Source organism: Suncus etruscus, chromosome X (genome assembly GCF_024139225.1).
Source record: "Suncus etruscus isolate mSunEtr1 chromosome X, mSunEtr1.pri.cur, whole genome shotgun sequence".
NCBI classification, from domain to species: Eukaryota; Metazoa; Chordata; class Mammalia; order Eulipotyphla; family Soricidae; genus Suncus; species Suncus etruscus.
This window is the reverse complement of record NC_064868.1, coordinates 52,926,334-52,950,181: the sequence shown is the minus strand read 5'-3', so window position 1 is coordinate 52,950,181 and position 23,848 is coordinate 52,926,334. Positions and strand designations below refer to the sequence as shown.

The following is a 23,848-nucleotide window of genomic DNA, read 5'->3' as shown; positions in this document are numbered from 1 at the left end:
TTCTCAGTAAAGATGTTCTTGATTGTTTATTCTTCATTAGAGTTTTCTTCCTGGGTCTCTGGGACTCCAGTGATTCTTATGTCATTTCTTTTTTATTTATCCCAGGGTTTCTACTGTTGTCTTTTCTCTTGTTTTGAGGAGTTATTCCATGTTTTTTTTTGGGGGGGGGTCACTCCCGGCAGCACTCAGGGGTTACTCCTGGCTCTATGCTCAGAAATCACCCCTGGCAGGTTCGGGGTACCATGTGGGATGCCGGGATTCGAACCACGGTCCTTCTGCATGAAAGGCAAACGCCTTACCTCCATGGTATCTCACCAGTCCCTTTTGTTTTTTAAGGTTCCTTTACAACCACTTTATTTTGTATTGAATTGTTATGCAACTCATCTTCCAGGTCACGATTCTGTCCTCTGCAACAGTTATTCTGCTGGTAAGGTCTTCCAGTGAGTTTTTAATTTCACCTACCAAGTTTTCGAGTCCTGTAATTTCTGTTTGAAGTTTTCTCATTTCTACCCTCATATCTTCTTGTGTCTTATTTGTGGTTCATTCATTTCACACTCAGAGATTAACAGTATTTGAATAGAAAATTTTGAGAAGCCCTAGAATTTACAATGAATATATTTGTCAGTGCTCAGGGGTTACTCTCGGTGGTTTTCAGGGGTCCAGGCATGCAAGGTCTGAGGCTTAAGCATTCAAAGTATGTGCCTCAGTCATTTGAGATATATCATTGGCCCTGAATTTTATTTTCGAGGTAATTTGTAGATTAATAGGAAGTTAAAGGAGCAGTATATAGGGAGGTCCCCTGTATCCTTCATACAGCTTTTACACCATGGTAATAGCTTACACCATGGTAATAACTTATGTAACTTTAAAACATTAAGGAGCAAAGCAAGGTAATTCACCTCAGTACAATCCACTGACCTTATTGACCAGTTTTATATGCATATATATTTGTGCATTTCTTTGCAATTTAGGGGACACACCTCAAAACTTACTTCTAGCTCTGTGTTTAGGAATCACTCAGGGCAGGTCTCAGGGAACCATATATGGTTCAGAGGAATCAAACCAGATCGTCATCATGTAAAGCAAATGCCCTACCCACTGTACTCTCTGCCCAAGCCCCCAATTCTTTATAATTACTATCACATGTTTAATTGGTGAAACCACAGTAACAATCAGGATAAAAGACCCTCCAGGCTTCCTCATCATAATCCACTTTTTTAGTTATATTTCTTAAGTTTTCCAACAGTTACTTTCAAATTGAAGCTTGAGATTTACTCAAGTGATGGATTTCTTTGGTTTTCCTTTTTATGAATTAATCCTTGACTGAAGAAAGAGTTCATTAGATTTTAAGAAGAGTTCTGCCAAGAATTTGGCCTCCTAGTGTGTGTCTCTAGCCAGTTTCAACTACTTTTACTTTTACTTCCTCTCCCTCTATTTTTCCAACCACTCTGTCTTCTCCCTCCCTAACTGCTTTCATTGGAAAGTCAAATGTTAGTTTCAGTGGGAGCTAAAGATACTAGATCTATGTCAATTTTAAGGCTCAAAAGAAGATTAAGCTTTCTAGTTTTCTTTGTGTTAGTCAGGGAATTAACTTAATGGAATTTTTTGTTTAAAAATTCAAAAGTCCTTTGTGTTACGTGTTTCATGTAATCTGAGTGAATTTCACCTGTAATTTATATGATTTAACTTTCCTTTTTTTGTTTTTGGTTTTGGGGCCGTACCTGGTGACTCTCAGAGGTTATTCCTGGCTATGTGCTCAGAAATATCTCCTGGCTTGGAGGATCAAATGGGATGCCAGAGATCTAACTGATATTTGTCCTATCAGCCTTGTGCAAGGCAAAAGTCCTACTGCTGTGCTATCGCTCTGAACCCATCTTCTTTTTTTTTTAAACAACTTGGTTACAAACATAATTCCAGTTGGGTTTCAGTCATTTAAGAGGACACCCCCCATCACCAGTGCAACATTCCTACCACCAGTGTCCCAAATATCCCTCCTCCCCACCCCGCCCCCACCTGTACTCTAGATAGGCTTTCTATTTCCCTCATACATTCCATTGTTAGGATAGTTCACAATGTAGTTATTTCTCTAACTAAACTCACCACTCGTTGTGGTGAGTTTCATAAAGTGGGCTGTAACTTCCAGCCCTCCATTCTTTTGTCTCTGAAAATTATTGCAAGAATGTCTTTCATTTTTCTTAAAACCCATAGATGATTGAGACCATTCTGCATCTTTCTCTCTCTCTGACTTATTTCACTGAGCATAATAGATTCCATGTACATCCATGTATAGGAAAATTTCATGACTTCATCTCTCTTGATGGCTGCATAATATTCTACTGTGTATATGTACTACAGTCTCTTGAGCCATTCATCTGTTGAAGGGCATCTTGGTTGTTTCCAGAGTCTTGCTATGATAAATAGTGCTGCAATGAATATAGGTGTAAGGAAGGGGTTTTTGTATTGTATTTTTGTGTTCCTAGGGTATATTCCTAGGAGTGGTATAGCTGGATCATATGGGAGCTCACTTTCCAAATTTTGGAGGAATCTCCATATTGCTTTCCATAAAGGTTGAACTAGACGGCATTCCCACTAGCAGTGGATAAGAGTTCCTTTCTCTTCACATCCCCGCCAACACTACTTGTTCTCATTCTTTGTGATGTGTGCCAATCTCTCTGATGTGAGGTGGTACCTAATAGCTGTTTTGATTTGCATCTCCCTGATGATTAATGATGTGGAGCATTTTTCATGTGTCTTTTGGCCATTTTTATTTCTTCTTTATCAAAGTGTCTGTTCATTTCTTCTCCCCATTTTTGATGGGATTAGACGTTTTTTTCTTGTAAAGTTCTGTCAGTGCCTTGTATATTTTGGAGATTAGCCCCTTATCTGATGGGTATTGGGTGAATAGTTTCTCCCACTCAGTAGGTGGCTCTTGTATCCTGGGCACTATTTCCTTTGAGGTGCAGAAGCTTCTCATCTGTTGATCTCTGCTTTCTATTTCTCTGCTTTCTATTTCTGTTTGGAGAGTGCAGTGTCCTCCTTGAAGATGCATTGAGTCTCAATGTCATGGAGTGTTCTACCTACATGTTGTTCTATATACCTTATGGTATCAAGTCTGATATTGAGGTCTTTAATCAGTAGTTACTTTGCTGACAGTTCAGGAAGGAAAGTCTTAAATGAATTTAATATTGGTCTTTTTTATCTGAGACCTCTCCTGAAAACTGATGACTCAGAAGAACTGCTTGCCTCAGTAAGATGGTCTGTACTAAAGCAAAGTACTTTATTTTCACTCTCTTCCCAGGGAGTCTTTGCCTACATAGTCAACTACTTCATGTATGTCCTGTGGGCTCTTCTGTTTGCCTTCCTTGCTGTGTCCCTTGTCAAGGTGTTTGCACCTTATGCCTGTGGCTCTGGAATCCCAGAGGTGAGTCTTTAACGTGGTTTATAAAATGCAGTGATGGTGAATGATGGTGAAACCTTTTTAGCTAAAACCCTTTGCTAAATATTCCAACTGGTAAATATTTACCATGACCAAACCCTGAAGAAATCAAGAATTTGTCCTCTAGGTTACCGTCAAGTCCTCTCCGAGTGCTTGGCTACCTGAACATACCAGGGAGAGGATTTCTAGCCTCCTTTTGGTGCTCTGGTAAACCAGGGTCCCCAAACCTGCCCAATTCCCAGCCAAGAGGTAACCATAGTAAATCCCAATATGGCCTGAAAATGTAGTGTTAATTTAGTAAGAAGACTAAAATGATGTAACTAAATTCCCTACAATATGATTTGATCTAGAGGATATAAGGCATATTTCTAATTAACATTGGCTTAGATTGCTTGACAGTACCCAAAACCAGAGATTTTAGATTACTTGGATGACTTTTGCCCCTCTATTTCCTGACCAAGTTATAGTTACATATTTTCTTGGTAGATGATAATCAATGGATGTAAAAGAAAAAGAAAAAGCATCTATCCTTCCCACTCAAATCCTTTTCTCCATACCCATTATCCTAGTTATTCTCTCACACAGCCGGCACATGGCTCCTCCCAAAAGGAATTTTAAAATATTTATAAAACAGTTCTTGCTTTCCTTGAGCACCTGAGCTTCTTCCCCACTTGGGATCACTGGAAACCACATGTTCAAAACAGATACTTTGTATAAGAAGGTTCATATTCTTGCTTAGCCTGATTTGTTTGCTAACTTGTCTATATATAATGTCTCTTTGTTTGATCTGCAGATAAAAACTATCCTGAGTGGTTTCATTATCAGGGGTTATTTGGGTAAGTGGACCCTAATTATCAAAACCATCACATTGGTGCTGGCAGTATCATCTGGCTTAAGCCTGGGCAAGGAGGGCCCCCTTGTGCACGTGGCTTGCTGCTGTGGGAACATCCTATGCCATGGCTTCAACAAATACAGGAAGAATGAAGCCAAGCGCAGAGAGGTAAGCACAAGTGGCATTAATTATTTCTTTTCTTGCCCCCAAACCTCACAAAAATAACATCAGACAAATAATTAAGACAAAAAAGTGCACCAAAGAAAAAACCCCCAAAACCAAATAGGCTCTTTTGGAGGTGAAATAATGCAACTCTCCAGAGGAGAATCTGAAAATCAGTTTATGCAAATATTTATTGACACATTGACATGTCAACGAAGTTTATTCTACACATGCCCCAGCATGTATGTACCAAGAGTAGATAGAAGACCTTTATAGCAATTGTCAACACTAAAACAATCAAAATGCACATTTCCAGGGGAAATGAAATAAACCAAATTCTGTCCACAATATAGAATACTGTGCAGTCATTAAACTGGAGATACCTCTATATGTTTAATAGTGCTATACAAACTGGCATAGAATAATTGCTGTGAAACACCATTAAGTGAAAATGATAATATTTGACTTATGTATAGTAATTAATTTGATTATAAAATAATATGTAGAGAATGAAAGGTGAAACATTTTTTGAATGCTGGCTTTAAATTAAAGCACTAAAATATTTGCATCTGATAAGTGGAAAGGTAAGATAATGGTGAAGGACTTTATTTTTTTGCATTTTAAAATAATAACTTTAGCTATCATGAATACGAAATTGTTCAGGATTGAGTTTAATTTATAGAATGTACACTATCCCTCGCCTGTGTACATTTTCTGCCAACAGTGTCTTCATTATCACCATCCAACTTCAACCCCTACCTACCTCTGGAGCAGAAATTTTACTTTGTTCTCTCTAACTCTCTCTCTCTTTTTCCTTTTTGACATTTTGGTTTACAATATTTTTAATGAAGAGGTACCATTCATATCACTTTATCCCCATTCAGCATCCAGTTCTTGTCCAGAAAAATCAGTTCCAACTATCATTGTCATAATGAAACCACCACTGCATACGTGCATTCACTGCTCTTGGGGCAAGCCTCCTACCATGGAATGGACCTTTTCTCTATTGTCTTGGACATAAATACCATAATAGGTTATATTTTTCTTATACCCCACACATGAGTGAGGTTATTCTATGTCTATCACTCTGCATCTCATTCATTTCACTCTAATAGTTTTCATATTCATCTATGTATAATCAAATTTCATGGCTTCATTTTTCCTAAGAGTTGCATAGTAGTAAATTGTATAGAGTTACCACAGTATCTTTAGTCACTCATCTGTTCTATAGCACTTGGCTTATTTCCAGAGTCTGACTATTAAAATAGTGCTGTGATGAACACAAAGCAGAGGGCTTTTCTGTGTCGTGTTTTGGGGTTACTACGATATACCTCTAGAAGTGGTATTGCTGGTCATATGGAAATTAGATGTCTAGATTTTTTTGGAGGAATATCCATGTTGTTTTTCAAAAAGGCTGGATTAGTCTACATTCCCACCAGCAATGAATGAGAGTTCTTTTTTCCCCACATCCACAACAGCATTAATAATTTTTTTCTTTGTGCTGTGTGCCAGTCTCTATGATGTGATATGATATTTCATTGTTGTCTTGAATCTCCTTGATGATCAGTGATGTGGAGCATTTTTCATGTGCCTTTTGGGCCATCATTACTTCTTTGAGGAAATGTCTGTTCATTTCATCTCCCCATTTTTGGATGGGGTGATTTTTTTTATTGCCAAGCTCTGCCAGTACCTCGTATAGCTTAGATATTAACCCTTTATCAGGTGGGTATAAGTGAATAGTCTCTCCCATTCTGTGGGTAGTCTTTGTATCCTCATCACCATTTTCTTTGAAGTGCAGAAGTTTCTTAGCTTTGTTTATTTTTTCTTCCACTTGTTTGGACAGGGGTGTTTCACCTTGACAATTCCTTTTGCTTCAGTGTTCTAGAGTGATCTGCCTATATTTTCTTCTGTGTATCTGATGGTTTTAGTTCTGATATCAAGGTCTTTAATCTATTTAGATTTGACCTTCATTCTTGGTGTTAAAGAGAGCTCTGAGTTCACTTTTTGGTATATGTTTGACCAGTTCTCCCAACACCACTTGTTGAAGAGGCTTTCCTTCTTCCTCTTAGAATTTCTTACTTTTTTAAAATAAAATATAGTTGATCATATACCTGAGTATCAATCTCAGAATATTCAAGTCTATTCCATTGATTAGAGAGTCTGTATTTATTTCAATACTGTGCTGTTTTAATGGCTACTGCTTTATAGTACAGTTTGAAGATGGATAAAGTGATGGTTCCCATCTTGTCTTTCCCAAGGATTGCTTTAGCTATTTGTGGACATTTATTGTTTCATATGAATTTCAAGAGTGCTTGATCTAGTTTTTTGAAAAATGTCATGCATATCCTTATAGGGATTTCTTTGAGTCTGTACAATGATTTGTAAAGTATTGACAGTTTAATTATTTTAATCCTCCCGATCCATGAGCAGGGTGTGTGTATTCCTTTTCCTTGTGTCCTCTTTTTTTCTTGAAGTAGTGTTTGTATTTTTCTTAATACATGGACCTTTTACCTCTTTAGTTGACTCCAAGGTACTTGATTTTCAAAGCACAATTATGAATGGAATTTTTATATCGCTTTCTTTCATTTTTGTATATAGAAAAGCTATGGATTATTTTGTATTAACCTTGTAGCCTGCCACTTTACTATACAAATTTTTTCTAGTAGCATTTTGTTATTATGTCATCTGTTATATGTGAGAGCTTGACTTCTTTCTTTCCTATCTGAATGCCCTGGGTATCTTTTTCCCACCTACATGCTATGAAAGCACTTTCAGTACTATATTCAGTAGAAGTAGTGACAGGGGTGCAGTCTTGTATCCGGTATCTTAAGATACCGAATCTTAGAGGGAAGGCTTTTAGGTTTCTTTGGTGGTTATAATGCTTTCCATAGGCTTTTGATAAATAGCGTAGTCTATATTGAGATATCTAGCTTTGTCTATATTCAGTTGTCTATATTTAATTCTCATAGGTGAATTTTTATTCTGATTTTTGCTGACTTTGTCCAGTGATTTCTCTATATCTATTGCTGTGATCATATGATTTTTATATTTTGTTTTGTTGATATGGTATATTTGTTAGTGTTAAAGTATAGTATTAGGAATAGGTTTCTGAAATAAGTAGTGAAATTTCTCAGGAATTAAAACTTCTTTGAAAATTTATATATACATATACATATGTATACATAAGCACATATATATACATTTATGGTATATGGTATATATAAATATTACGGTATATATATATATTTGGTTTTTGGGCCACACCCAGTGATGCTCAGGGGTTACTCCTGGTTATGTACTCAGAAATCACTCCTGGCTTGGGGCACCATATGGGACACTGAGGGATCGAACTGCAGTCCGTCCTAGGTCAGCACATGCAAGGCAAACACCCTACCGTTTGAACCACCACTCTGGCCCCTGAAATATTATATTTTAAACTTATTTTGTAACTGCACATACTTGAACACAATAAAGACCAAAGTGATAGTGTAAGTGATAGTGCATTTACATTACAAAAGCATGACTCATATTGAATCCCAATTACTATATATGAACCAGCAAACACCATGAGGAGTCATCCCTGAGCACAGAAACAAGAGTAAACTCTGAGCATAGACAGGTGTGGCTAAGAAACAAAACAAAAATACAATAAGGTCATTTTGAACTGTACTGAGATGAGTGAGCCCAGGTAAGAGAATATGTCTGAGAATAAAAAGGACTATTGACTGTAGCAATGGGAGCAGCTGTTGCATATGTTAAACCATCTTGGATCTCTGGCCTGGTTTTGGTGTTTGACCTCCTTTATTAACTGTTAACTGTTGGATTCTATTTGCTAGTGTTTTGTTGAGGATTTTTGTATCTGTGTTAATCAAGAATATGGCCTTTAATTCTCTTTTTTATTGCCTGTTGAATGGCGATATTATGCAGCTCATCATCCTGTTCACTGATTCTGTTCTCATCATCTGTTACTCTGCTAGTTAGGCTCTCCAGTAAATTTTTATTTTACCTACCAAGTTTTTCAGTCCTTACTTATATGTGTGTTTCAAGTTTTCTCCTTTCTATTCTAATAGCCTCTTCAGTCTTATTACTGTCTGTTTCATGGTTTCTTTAAGTTCTTTAAATAGCCTTAACATTTCCTCTCTAAGCCCTAATCAGAGGAACTATATAGGTAGCTGATGTTTGTCGAGTCTTTAGAACAGCCATCATTATTTAGGTGTGGTGGGTTCTGATTTATTTTCTCATTGCCAATTTTTATTGTATGGTTGTGTTTATGTGTTCTGGTGGGGCTCTTCATTAGAAGAATTGCACAGCCATAGAGTGAAGCAGCCATTATCTTACCTGGCCTCGCATACCTTAATTCAGCTCAAAATGGTGTTTTTCAGTCCAAACACCACCAATAGCCCATAGTTACTTCTGCCGCTGAAGGTCAATAGTCCTTTTTTCCTTCAATCCACGCTCTTTTCTGGGACCCCTCACTTCAGTTCAGTTTAAAATGGCACTTTTTTATCCAGATGTCACCTCTGTCCATAGTTGCTCCCACTACTACAGTTAGCAGTCCATTTTTTCTCCAAGCCATGCTTTTATGTGGGCTCACTCATCTCAGTACAGTTCAAAATGGCCTTATTGTATTTTTGTTTTGTTTCTTAGCCACACCTGTCTCTGCTCAGGGTTTAATCTTGGCTCTGTGCTCAGGGATCACTCCTCATGGTGTTTACAGATCAATATGTAATGATTAAAATTCAACATGAGGGGCCGAAGAGATAGCATGGAGGTAAGGCATTTGCCTTGTATGCAGAAGGATGGTGGTTCAAATCCCGGCATCCCATATGGTCCCCCGAGCCTGCCAGGAACAATTTCTGAGTGTAGAAATACGAGTAACCCCTGAAAGCTTCTGGGTGTGACACAAAAACCAAAAATAAATAAATAAATAAATAAATAAATAAATAAATAAATAAAATAAAATTCAATGTGAGTCAGGCTTTTGTAATGCAAATGCACTGCCTCTTTTACTATTTCTTTGGCCTTTATTGTGTACAAGTATGTGTAGTTACAAAATAAGTTTAAAATATAATATTTCGAAGAAGTTTTAATTCTTGAGAAATTTCACTATTTATTTCAGATATCAGCCCTTCATTCCTAACACTACATTGAATAAGTTTCTCATTATATCGGATTTCCCTCTCTTCCTTTTCTCTCTGGCTCTCTAAATTAGTTCTAAATTAGTACAGCATCTCCCTAGTTATTATCATATTTATACAGTTTTTTAATATATATCATTTTGGAGAGAAAATGTATTTTATTAAGTGATCCAGTCATTGATTACTTTTATCTTTTATAATTAAGGCCTGAAGAAAATAATTATTCTTGTTCTCTTGAATTACAAAGAACTCATAGGGTATATAGGTCAAGACAAAGTTCATTTCATTAGAAAAGATTTTTTTTTACAAAATTGAAACCTCTTGGTCAATTCTGAAAACAAAAATTAACCATAAGACACAGAATTAAACTTAAAGATGTTGAAAGTTTCAAATGTGAAATAAATACATTCTTAAAGTTTCAAGTGAAAAGCTCCTGGCATAGAGAGGAGTGGAAACCTAGCAGGAGAAAAATGGAAATCTTAATACCATATTTTCCGGCATATAAGACGACTGGGCGTATAAGACGACTTCCTAATTTTGCAGTTAAAACATAGGTTTAGGCCTATATTCGCTGTATCAGACAGAACGTTCCTGTGCTGCAACTGTATGTATCACAGTGAGCCAATCACAACAAGCAAAGGTTCAAAGGTTCTACTGTAATAGACTTCCTCTCTGACTCTGGCCAAACTGAGCAGGCTTTTAACAGTGTAGTTTGGGTCCAAAACATTGTCTAATTTGCATGCATAAAAAGCATGCTTGATTAGCTGAGTTCGAGAGGCAGTCTGAGCAGCCTTGCAGTGATTGTTCCCTTATCATAGGCATCTTTTCTGGCAATTCCCTAGTGGCGTCAGTTAATCTCCCCCACTACATGAAACAAACAACACCCCATCCTCGGACCCTAGCACTGAGCCACCAACACGGTTAGCTGGGTTTTGCCAGAAGTGGTCCCCAGATCTCCTGAGTACTGTTTGAGAGCCCCCAAGAAAGAGATTTGGAAACTCTGCGGCCTGGTTTTTTTTTTGTTTGTTTGTTTGTTTGTTTGTTTCGTTTAGCGGCATATTGAAACATTTTTCGGGATATACTCGGCGTTTAAGACGACCCTGATTTTCGGTTGACTTTTTTGCTGTAAAATACGGTAGTTTTTTTTTACTGTCATGGAATAGAGTGACCTAAGGGCAGGATTCAGATGTTTAGAATGTTAAATAGAAATAACAGAAGCTGCAGTTGTTAACTTTTTAGCTGACAATAGTTATGTATTAATTGTTGGTGATTTTGCATGGATAAAGGGGATTTGAAATGACAGACTTTTGTTTATTTTTATTCCATAAAATTGTCGTTTGGGGGAGGGTTTCAAGAGATAGTATAAGGATAAGGTACTTTCCTTGCAAGGATTTTACCCCTTTGATTCCTGACACCAGATATGGTCCCCAAATACCACCTGAGCACTGCTGAATATAATACCAAAAGCAAACCTTGGCATTTTGTTCAGTTGAAGAAAAAGCAATCTGATTTGGTGATTTCTTATCATATATTTCTCTAAAAAGTTTTGTGAATAGTTGAATTTTTGTTTCTTCATGTTGCTTATTTATACTTTTCGATTAATTTTTGTTTGTTGATAGTATTTTTTTTGAGGGTCATTCTCAGCTGTGCTCAAGACTTACTCCTGGCACTGTGCTCAAGGAAAACTCCTGGTTGAACTCAGAGGACCCTATGGAGTGATAGGAATTGATTACTTGCTGTATTAGTCTCTGGTTCCTAAACTTTCCAGTTATTTTTTTCTGCTCCCAGAAGCAGCAACCTTTTCTTGTCTAAGGGCCTTGTCAAAAGGTAGGGATTTAGGAAGAAAGGTGTTTCTTTAATTAATTCTATATTTAGTCACTGAAATACCTTTACTGATTTTCCTATTTACAGTCCTTATTGATCTCAGGTCAGATAAAACCTTTGACTTCTGAATTCCAATCCACCAGCTCCCACAGAGGGAGCAACAGAGACCCCTTCATTTTTCTGACTGTCTTACACTCCCAGAGAAATGGGCCTTCTTGCTTTGCCACATGCCTTCAATTCATTCTTGAATTATGTTAAGCTTTTCTTAGTTAGCTATTTTGCTATACCAAATCATGCAATTCTCCACAGCAGCCAGAATCCAATGAAAGAACTCTGTCATAACATGAATACTAGTATGTTTTCAAATTAATTTTACTTGTTTTAGGGCCACACCCAGCAGTGCTCATGGATTACTCCTATCTCTGTGTTCAGGGATCACTCCTGATAGAACTTGGGGGACTATGTGGTGCTGGAGATTGAACCTTTGTCAGCCTTGTGTAGGCAACCTTCCAGTTCCTATGGTTATTGATTTTATAAGCACCTGTGCATTCAGTTATACAAACATGGTGTTCTTCAAATATCTTGTGCTCTTTTATTATCTTATGTTCTTTTGCTCTGACAGCATTTACTTATTTCTCTTCTTGCTTGATTCTTTTCTTGCCACATCTAAGCATGTTTATTTTTTAGCATCTCTTCAAAATCTGTTCTCAATTGTCTTTTGACATGCTTCCTTAATTCTGTTTCCACAGAGTAGTTGATATGGACCAGGGCACAAAGTACAGAAAACCCTAAATACCTAAATTGTGCCAATTTGTCTGTCAAACATTGAATTGAATTTGATTTTGTCTGTAAAATACTTCTAAACTTATATGCTATCTCATATCCTATATTATTCAAGAATAACCAAATGTCATGAATGGACTTAATGTTTTTTGTAAAAATTTTCCTTCTTCAGTCATTTGGTTTGTTTGTTTTGGTTTTAGTTTTTGACTGTTTGGTCTACACTCAGGTCCAGCAGTGCTCAGGGCTTATTTCTGGCTCTTTGTTCAGGTATTAATCCTGGTGATGCTCATATAGAATTCTGGGGATAAAACCTAAACCAGCTATATACAATGCAACTGTTTTACCCTTTGTACTTTTTCTCTGTCTCCTTCCTACAGTTTTGTGTTTGTTTTGAATCTTATTTCAGTTCATTTTAGAAGAATTTCTAAGAAAGCACTATGTAGTTTTATACATTCAAATTAAGTTACTGAATTTGAAGCTTAAAGTAAAATTTGCTGCATCCTTTAGTGAATTACACAGAGAAGGGTCTCTATTTATTCAAGTATCTGAACCATCTGGGTTCAAATTAAGTACTATATTTGCTCTCAGAATATATATATAAGTTGAGCTTCATTTTTGATAAGTTAAATAAGGAACATGTTTTTGTATTTCAAATGACTGATAATATTTCTTTAAGAAATGTGATCAGAGGGGCTATAGTGATAGAACATAGGATAAAGCACTTCCTTTTCAATCATGCAACCTGGGTTCAACTTCCAGCATCCTATATGGTCTTTTGAGGACTTCCAGAAGTGATTCCTGAGAGTAGAGCCAACAGTAAGCCCTGATCACTTCTGCATGTAGCCCAAAAATCAAAAGAATATGTGATTGAAATGGAACAGTAGCATGATTTCATCACTAATTTTGAGTTTGGGGTTGGTTGTAGGTCCTGTCAGCCGCAGCAGCAGCTGGAGTATCTGTAGCCTTTGGGGCACCTATTGGCGGAGTATTATTCAGCCTGGAAGAGGTAATTATTTTGAACTTTCTGTAGAATGTGTATTTGTTTTTTAATTCTGGCTCATGTACAGTGTAGTCCTGAAGTGCTCCACCCAACTCAGTGCTTTCCCAATCACCAGTGATCTCTGAGAAGGTTTTATTCTCAGTTCCTATAGCATCAATTTTTCACACAAATATACAGTGTCTTCTTGTTGACTGAATTTCCTTTCTCACTTTCTCTTTACAGGTCAGCTACTATTTTCCCCTAAAAACATTATGGCGTTCATTCTTTGCTGCCCTGGTGGCAGCATTTACTCTGCGTTCCATCAATCCATTTGGGAACAGCCGCCTCGTTCTGTTTTACGTGGAGTTTCACACCCCGTGGCATCTCTTTGAGCTTGTGCCATTCATTCTACTGGGCATATTTGGTGGTCTCTGGGGAGCTTTGTTTATCCGCACAAACATTGCCTGGTGTCGGAAGCGTAAGACTACACAGTTGGGCAAGTATCCTGTCCTAGAGGTACTTGTCATAACAGCCATCACTGCCATCTTGGCATTCCCCAGTGAGTATACCCGGATGAGCACAAGTGAGCTCATTTCTGAACTATTCAATGATTGTGGTCTTCTGGACTCCTCCAAGCTCTGTGACTATGAGAACAGTTTCAACACAAGCAAGGGAGGTGAACTGCCTGACAGACCTGCTGGCGTGGGAGTCTACAATGCCATGTGGCAGCTGGCTTTGACACTCATATTGAAAATTGTCATTACTATTTTCACCTTTGGCATGAAGGTGAGGAAATTATCTTGATATTGGTATATGTATCTGTGATGGTGTTTGGGGGGAATAAATGTGAGATTTGTAATCATTCTATCTCATGAGATATGTTCAACTTCAACCAGCATTATCCCCTTCTTCACCTCTTCAAAAATCCCTTTTACCCCCAACTATTCCCACACTTAGACAATTTTATCTCTATAATTCCCCAAAGTTATATTTAGGACAAACAAAAGATATCATTTTTTCTTTTCTGTACTAAACATATTTTTGCCCCTTATAAAGGATAGTGGGAGACATTTAAAACAAAGGCTAGCCAACATAATGTTGATCCATATAGGGTATTTTCAAGTATACCAGTACATCAAAATATTGGTTTGATTCAAATGTAATTGCTGACTTTCAAACACTTTTTACCACTAAAACAGCAATTTCATATCATTCAACTCAGTATATAATTCAAAATCCTTTATTTTTTGTGGGGGCATATACTCAGGAGAATGGATACTCCTGGCTCTGTGTTCAAGGGTGGTTCATGGCTATGCTCAGGGGTTTTCTACATTTAAAGTATAAGCTTATTTCTAAGTAAATGTATTTTCTGCAGTAAGTATCAATGAAATATAACCAAGAACTTTACAGGTTGGCCTAAAAATTTAAATGATCTAAACCAGACATCAGACCATATTTTATTTTCAGCACCTACTATCATTTCTATATTTCATAAGAAAGTAAATTTCATTAAGGTTCACACCATTTTTTATTTAACATTTGTTTCTTCCCTTTAGCCTACTGCTATCAAGTTATTTCCATTTGTTCTCTAGGGACCCAGAATTCAATCTCAGTAGTAGTAAGAGATGACCACCCAGTTTCAGCAGTACTGAAGTCTCTGAAATTCCCCCTTCAACACCTTGGAAATGTGCAATGCTTCTTGTGTGGCTTTTTAACTTGTGGGTTTATTTTTCCATTTAAGCTGAATTGTAGACCATCAGACTCACCAAGATCCAACTGTATTCCAGAACTAAACACAGATTATCTTAGAATAATCTGCTGGCCTGATGATGCTTGTCATGATTTTCTGCTTCTCAATTTCTGTATGAAATTGGGAATTCACTCTCATATTCTAGTGTTATCCAGAAAAAGTGAGGAGATGGATAAGGGATCCTGTTTTTGATAGTCATGAAACTATATGTCCTACTTTATTTAAAAACATTACATTAAATAAATATATATAAATAAATATATGAAACTTCTTATGCTTTCCTTTTATATGAGTAGTAGGTTGAGACTGACTATGCAAGGCATTGGATTTAAACCCCAGAACTTTACCAATAGTGTTTCCTAAATGCTGACTTTGGATAAGTTACTTATCCAAATTGATCTTTAGATTCTATGATTTTTTAAAATAATAGCATTTGCCTCCTACATTGATTATTAAAAACATGAAATTTTTCAATGAGACCAGAGGGATAGTACAATAGGTAGTATGTTTACCTTGTATATGACCAACCTAGGTTCAGTCCCTGGTGTGCCTTATGGTCCCCTAAACATACCAGGAATTATCCCTGAATGCAGAGCCAGTAGGGAGCCCCAAACATATCCTGGTTTCCCCCCTTCAAAAAATAAACAAATAGGCTTCAGGTATTAGCAAATTTCATGACTTTTTTTTTCTAATGGCTGTTTTTTTTTCATAGAACATCCAGCATTAAACATAGTCAATAAAGAGTAGTTGTGTTCACAAGGAACTCAGAATTGTGGACACTGTTTGTATTTATGAGAAACACCATCTAGTTTCCTTTTTCTTTAGGAAAGGCTTACTTTCTGCCACCATTTCATTGTTGATCTGGAGAATCCAGACTCTTGCCTGTTGGACCCTGAAGCAGGATCAGCTTCTTTGCAGTTTGTACTTGCCTGCACATTCCAGACACCCTGTAGTCCTGGTAGTGTTACAAGTATCTTTACAGACATTTACTAGCATAGTAAATAGTTACATGGTTATTGAACTGTTTACTTTACAAAGGGTTGGGATAGTGTAGCCTTTATATATGCTAAGCAATCACATGACTTCTAATCATCTGATGCTTTCTTTTTTCAGATACCTTCTGGCCTCTTTATCCCTAGTATGGCTGTTGGTGCTATCGCTGGTCGACTTTTGGGTGTAGGAATGGAGCAACTGGCTTATTACCACCATGACTGGGCCATCTTCAATAGCTGGTGTAGTCAAGGAGCTGACTGCATCACCCCTGGTCTTTATGCAATGGTTGGGGCTGCAGCTTGCTTAGGTGAGTACAGTGTCTACATTCAATTCAAAGAAGCTGCTATCTAGGTGATATGATAATAAAGAAGAGTACTATTAAATAAACAGAATCAGTTTCAGGGACAGAATAACAGTACAAAGGGTAAGGTCCCCTGAACCCCTACAGGAGTGATCCCTGAGGACAGCCAGCAGTAAACCTTCAGCACAACTGGTATCCACCCAAACCCCCCAAATCAAAAACCATAATTCAATTGAAGAAATGGGGGGTAATAGAACATAACCAGAAGTATTTAGGGACTACTCCCAGCTCAGTGCTTGAAGATTATTCCCAGTGTTTGGAGGATCAAATCCAGGGCTCCCACATGCAGACTTCCCTAGCACACTGAGCTGTCTCCCTGGTTCTAAGTAAGATTATGTTCAAAACAAACATAAAGAACGCTTTCTTATAACTTTCTTTTTTGTGTGTGGAGTCATAGCATGTTTAAGGCTTACTCCTGGCTCTGCACTTAAGATTCACTACTGACAGTGCTCTGGTGTCATTAGGTGATATGGGGAATCAAACCCAAGTTGGCTGTGTGCAAAGCAAATGCTTTACTGGCTGTATTACCTACCTCTTCAGTGCAAAATAATTCTTAATTATAGTCTCAAACTGAGAATAATTCTACTCAGAAACTCTGTCATACTGAGGAAATCATCATAATTTTGGTTAAAAAAAACTTCCATATAAAGATGTTCAAAGTATTGTATATGAGTTTAGGAACAATTAAATATGTAATGGTATATAATATAATATAGCTAAACCTAGGTGATATTAATGTAATGTTAAATTTTTTAATATTAGGGCTATCATGATGTAATTGGTAGAGCATTGTCTTACATGCAGTCAACCCAGGATCAATCACTGATTTACTATACAGTTACTCAAGCTATCCCTGAGCACAGATCCATCCAGTCATAAGCCCCAAGCAATTTTAGATGTGGCCCTAAAATGGAAAAATAATTTTCTTTTTTTTTTTTTTTTTGCTTTTTGGGCCACACCCGGCGTTGCTCAGGGGTTACTCCTGGCTGTCTGCTCAGAAATAGCTCTTGGCAGGCACGGGGGACCATATGGGACACCGGGATTCGAACCAACCACCTTTGGTCCTGGATTGGCTGCTTGCAAGGCAAACTCTGCTGTGCTATCTCTCCGGGCCCATAAAATGGAAAAATAAGTTTCTTATCTTAAATTCAGTAGTACAGATTTTTAAACACATGCAAACTGTTTTTGGCTTAAGTATTAGATAGAAAGCATGGTGGAGAATTAACCTATATGTGGTCCCCTGTGCCTGCCAGGGGCGATTTCTGAGCATAGAGCCAGGCATAACCCCTGAGCACTGCCAGGTGTGACCCCAATATATTTTGCATAGTAGAAATCTCAAAAATATAATTTATAAGATAATTCTGCTTATTTCTGGACAGTGAAATAATATTTCTTTTATACACTTTAATAATATTTTTGAAATGTTTTTGTCATATGTCAGAGAGCAGACTCAAATCCTGATAGTGATATAAAGAGAATCAATAGCTTCTGTAATCATCTGATAACTGAAGGTAAAGAAAAGTCAATATCATATAATTAAAAAGGAATTAAGAAAGCACCTTATACTTTTGAGGATGAGATTTGTGAAATATGATACCTGTTCATTACAAATATATTTTAAATCAGTATTTTCATTAATGCTGCACATTAAATGCAAAAATTTAATTTGAATAAAACTTTTTTTAAATATTTTTTCATTTTATAGTTATTTTATTTAGCACTACGGATACAAAATTGTTCATCATTGAATTTCAGTTATATACCCAATGGACATTTCTTACTAAAAATGTCCTCAGTTTCCATCCCACCTATCCCCTCCCCACCTGCCTTTAGGGCTGCAGTTTTACTTCTCTGTCTCTATCTCTGCTTTTTTTCCTTTATGACACTTTGGTTCCAGATATTCTTAATAATAATAATAATAATAATAATAATAATCCATACCATCATTTTCCCCATTCAGCACCCAGTTTTTTTCCAGAGTAATCAGTTCCAACTATTATTATCATAGTGGACTCTTCTCGATTTGAACTATATTCAACACTCTTTGGGGCATGCTGCCTACCATTGAATAGCTCTCCTGGACCTCATCTCTATTGTCTCTGTATGCTATTACTATACTGTCTTTTATTGTTCTTATACTCCACAAACAAGTGAGGTTATTCTATGCCTATCCCTATTCCTCTGATTCACTTCACTCAGCATACTTTCTATATTCATCCATGTATAATCAAATTTCATAACTTCATTTCTCCTAATCCTGTTAATTACACAGTTTCTTTAGCCACTCATCTATTTTTCTAGCACTTGGGTTATTTCCAGATTCTGATTATTGAAATAGTGCTGTGATGAACATAGCAAAGCAGAGGGCTTTTCTGTGTGGTGTTTTGGGATTACTACAATATACCTTTAGGAGTGGTATTGTTGGTCATATGGAAGCTAGATGTCTAGATTTTGTTTGTTTGTTTTGGGGTCACAACCGGCAGTGCTCAGGGGTTCCTCCTGGTTCTACTCTCAAAAATCGCTCCTGGCAGGTTCGGGAGACCATATGGGATGCTGGAATTCGAACCACCATCCTTCTGCATGCAAGGCAAATGCCCTACCTCCATGCCATCTCTCCGACCCCGATGTCTAGATTATTTGAGGAATATCCATATTGTTTTTCAAAAAGGTTGGATTAGTCTACATTCCTACAAGCAATGAATGAGAGTCCTTTTATCCCCACATCTACAACAGCACTAATTATTCTTTTTCTTTGTGCTGTGTGCCAGTCTCTGTGATATGATATGATATCTCATTGTTGTCTTGAATCTCCTTGATGATTAGCGATGTGGGGCATTTTTCTCTTGTGCCAGATCTTAGAGGAAATGCTTTTAGCTGTTCCCCATTGAATGTAATGCTTTCCATTGGCTTTTGGTAAGTAGCTTTGACCATATTGAAAAAGGTCCTTCAATTCCCAATTTGGTGAGAGTTTTTATTATGAATTGGTGCTGGATCTTGTCAAATGTTTTCTCTGCATCTCTTGCTATAATCATATGATTTTTATATTTTCTTTTATTGATATGGCATATTATATTGATTGACTTATGTATGTTAAATCATCCTTGCATCATGACCTAAAATGTTCATGGTGTATGACCTTATTGATGAACTGTTGGATTCTATTTGCTAGTATTTTGTTGAGGATCTTTGCATCTCTGTTCATCAGGTATATTGGCCTGTAGTTATCTTTTTCAGTAGTAGTGTTTCTGTCTGCTTTGGTATCAGGATGATGTTAGCTTCAAAAATTGGGAGTGTTTCTATTTCTTCAATTTCCTGGAAGAATATGAAAAGAATTAGCAGTAGTTCCTCTTTAAATGTTTCAAATAATTCACTAGCGAAACCATCCGGGCCTCGGCTTTTATTTTGAGGAAGATTTTTGATTATCATTTCAATTTCCTAGTTTTGAGGTAGGTTTATTCAGGTATTTCACATAATTTTGACTTAAATTTGGGATATTATAGGAGTCTAAGAAGTTAAATTTTGATTCTAGGTTCACCTGTTTTCTCAAGATAATCTCTATTTACTCTTTTAATTCTATAGTATCTGTAGTGACATACTCATTTCATTTCTAATTTAATTCTAATTACCTCTCTTTCTTTGTGAGTCTTGCTAATGGTTTATCAATCTTGTTTATTTTTTCAAAGAATCAACTCTTGCTTTCACTGAATTTTTGTAATTTTTGGTGTCTAGGTTGATTACTTTTTGTTCTACCTTTTATTATTTCTTCTACATGTTTTTCAGTACTGATATTTCTCTTTGAAGTTTTCTCATTTCTATTTTTCATATCCTCTTGAGTTTTATGGGCTGTCTGTTCCATGGTTTCTTTGGGTTATTAGGACAGCCTTAAAATTTCCTTTCTAAAGTCCTGATCAAAGAGGCTATATTAGTGCTTGATGTTACTTGAGTCTCAGACTACCAACTTCATTAACCAGGTGTGGTGGAGTTCAGCATTGTTTTCTCATTGCAACCTTTGTCATGTGTTGGTGTTTTTATGTTTTGTGATGGAATTCCTTAACTACAACAAATGTGACACTGCAGAGCAAAACAGAGTAGCTACACTCTTGCCTAGACTCATTCACTTCAGTTCATTTCAAAACAGTTATTTTTAACCCAAATGCCACCAACAGCCCACAGCCTGCAGTCACTCCTATCACTGCAGGTCAAAAAGTCTTTTTCATTCTCCTGGCCAAGCTCTTGTCTGGACTCATTCAACTCAGTTCTAAAATACTTTTAATTGTGTCACCATGATACACACAGTTACAAAGTTGTTTATGATTGACTTTCAGTTATACAATGTCCAACACCCATCACTTCACCAGTGAAACTTTACTGCTGCCATTGTTCCCCATTTTCCCTCCACCCTCCACCTGCCTTAATCTCTGCCAGCCTCTATGGCAGACATTTTTCTTCTTTCTCTCTTTTCTTTTTTTCCTTTTAGACACTTTCATTTGCAGTAATATTACAGAAGGGGTATCATGCTTATCACTTTACCTCCTTTCAGCACCTGGTTCTTGTCCAAAGTGATCATTTCTATTGTTATAGTGGTCCCTTCTCTGCCCTAAGTGAAATCACCCAGTAATTGTGGCAAGCTTCCTACCATGGACTGGTCTACCTCACCATCATCTCTATTTGTGGGGGTGAATTATTACCAAAATATCTTATTTTTATATCCCACAATTGAGTGTAATCATCCTATGTCTATCCCTCTCGTGTTACAGAAACTGGCACACATCAAAAAGAACAAGAACAACTAGTGCTGGTATGGTTGTGGGGAGAAAGATACGATGGAAATGTTGACTGAACAACACTGTGCTGTGGAATCTAATTTAGGAGCCCAACTATGCAAAAAGCCTTCTGTATTCCTATGTTCATTGCAGCACTATGTCGCACAATAGCCAGAATCTGGAAAAAAATCCAAGTGTCTAAGAAAAGAAGAGTGGATAAAAGATATTGTACATCTTTACCAGAGAATACTTCCCAGATTTTAGGAAAAACGGAGTCATTACCTTTGCTTTTACTTGAATGGATATGGAGAGTGTTATGCTGAGCAAAATGAATCAGGAGAGAACTAGACATCTAATGCTTGCACTTACATGTGGCATATAAAATTATAATATAATAATGTCCAAATACAATAGAGATGAGGTTGAGGTGAACTGGTCCATTGTAGTAACCTTGCCACAAGAGTGGGGGAGTCTTGTTAGGGCAGAGAAGATTTTTTTATAATATAAGGTTATGTTTTATTTTTTCTTTATTTAAACATCTTGATTACAAATATGATTGTGGTTAGGTTTCAGTCATGTAAAGAACACCCCCTTCACCAGTGCAACATTCCCACCACCAATGTCCCAAATCTCCCTCCATCCCACCCCACCCCACCTGTACTCCAGACAGGTTTTCCAGTTCCCTCATTCATTCACATGATTATGGTAGTTCTCTGTGTAGTTATTTCTATAACTGCACTCACCACTCTTTGTGGTGAGCTTCATGAAGTGAGCTGGAAGTTTCAGCCCTCCTCTCATTGTCTCTGAGGATTGTTGCAAAAATGACTTTTATTTTTCTTAAAACCCATAGATGAGTGAGACTATTCTGCGTCTCTCTCTCTCCCTCTGACTTATTTCACTCAGCATGATAGATTCCATGTACGTCCATGTATAGGAAAATTTCATGACTTCATCTCTCCTGACGGCTGCATAATATTCCATTGTGTATATGTACCACAGTTTCTTTAGCCATTCTTCTGTTGAAGGACATCTTGGTTGTTTCCAGAGCCTGGCTATTTTGTATAGTGCTGCAATAAATATAGGTGTAAGGAAGGGGTTTTTGTGTTGTATTCTAGGGCAGAGAAGATTTACCTTTTTAGCAATGTTTCTGCTAAGTAAAAATTCCTCAATGGGGCTGTAAGAGGCACATAATTGCAAAGAATCCATCACTTTTTCTCCCATTCAGTAGCCTCTGCCTGTTTCTTTGCAGGTGGTGTGACTCGGATGACTGTGTCTCTTGTTGTCATCATGTTTGAGCTAACTGGTGGCTTGGAATACATTGTGCCTCTGATGGCTGCAGCCATGACAAGCAAGTGGGTTGCTGATGCTCTTGGACGGGAAGGGATCTATGATGCCCACATCCGTCTCAATGGATATCCCTTCCTTGAAGCCAAAGAAGAATTTGCTCATAAGACACTAGCAATGGATGTGATGAAACCCCGGAGAAATGATCCTTTGTTGACTGTTATTACACAGGACAGTATGACTGTGGAAGATGTTGAGACCATAATCAATGAAACCACTTATAGTGGCTTCCCAGTTGTAGTGTCCTATGAATCCCAAAGACTTGTGGGTTTTGTTCTCCGGAGAGATCTCATTATTTCAATTGGTAAGGGTTTCAGATAGGGAATAATGACGGAAATATGCATGAAATGGGGGAAGATGGATGGAAGAGAGACCTAATTAAGGACCCAAAGAATAGAACTGACATTTCCATTTTAACATTTTTCTTCTGCTTTTCAAATAGAAAATGCACGCAAAAAGCAGGATGGAGTCGTGAGCACTTCTGTCATTTATTTCACTGAACATTCTCCTCCGATGCCACCATACACTCCACCCACATTAAAGCTTCGGAATATCCTGGATCTTAGCCCCTTCACTGTGACTGACCTTACACCTATGGAGATTGTTGTGGATATTTTCCGTAAGCTAGGACTGCGGCAGTGTCTGGTTACACACAATGGGTGAGTGGTGCTGTTTAGTGACAGTAAATTGGATTATGAGAGCAAAGCCTGCACACACATATGATCACATGAACAAAGTTAGCCAGTATATTCCCCCAAGATAACAAAAATAAATATTTACACTAGAGCCTCCAGTTGAAATATAGTAGAAGTAGGTTTTATTTTTTTTGAGGGTCCACACCTGGGGGTATACAAGGTTAACTCCTGAATATACTCTTGGGAATTACTGCTTGCAGGATTTGAGGAATGATATGGAGTACCAAAGTTTGAACCCAGGTAAGCTGCATGCAAGGCAAGTGCCCTACCAGCTGGACTGTTGCTCCAACCTTGTAGAGGTCGGTTTTAAACATAGGACTTCTAGCACTGAAGAGATAGTATAGTGGATAAGGCTCTTGCCTTGTGTATGGTCAACCCCTTTTTGATCCCAAGCCCTACATATATTCCCTGAGCATCATCAAGAGAGATCCCTGAGAACCAGGAGTAAGCCCTGAACACTTCAGGGTGTGCCCTCACCACCTCAATTAAAACATAAGTCTTCTGCTCAACACTAAGGCTTATTTTTCTGAGATAACTCCTTTCTTCCATTCCTTCCCTCCCTCTCCTCTATCCCTCCATTTCTCTCCTCTCTTTCATTCTCCTTTTGTTTCTTCTTTCCCTTCCCAGCTCATTTCCCTTTCCTTCTTCTTTTCCTCCTTTTTACTCTTTGTGTTTGAGATCAAATTTAGAAACTCATATATGTGAAGCATGCACTCTACTAATTAGCTTTATCACTAATCTCAATGTACATTACCTTGCTTTTTGTTTATTTTTAAAAGATTTGAGCC

General features: G+C 37.4%; 1 protein-coding gene across 2 annotated transcripts in view; it reads left to right on the top strand.

The window, feature by feature from the left end:
- The window catches only part of CLCN5 (chloride voltage-gated channel 5), a 73,884-nt gene that overhangs the window by 47,881 nt on the left and 2,155 nt on the right, over nt 1-23,848 (top strand). For both annotated transcript variants that reach the window (XM_049767219.1, XM_049767220.1), the window contains exons 5-11: nt 3,299-3,421; nt 4,230-4,436; nt 13,101-13,181; nt 13,398-13,940; nt 16,018-16,204; nt 22,271-22,669; nt 22,808-23,024. In XM_049767219.1, the coding sequence (XP_049623176.1) occupies nt 3,299-3,421; nt 4,230-4,436; nt 13,101-13,181; nt 13,398-13,940; nt 16,018-16,204; nt 22,271-22,669; nt 22,808-23,024 (1,757 nt within the window). The remainder of the gene's footprint in view (nt 1-3,298; nt 3,422-4,229; nt 4,437-13,100; nt 13,182-13,397; nt 13,941-16,017; nt 16,205-22,270; nt 22,670-22,807; nt 23,025-23,848) is intronic.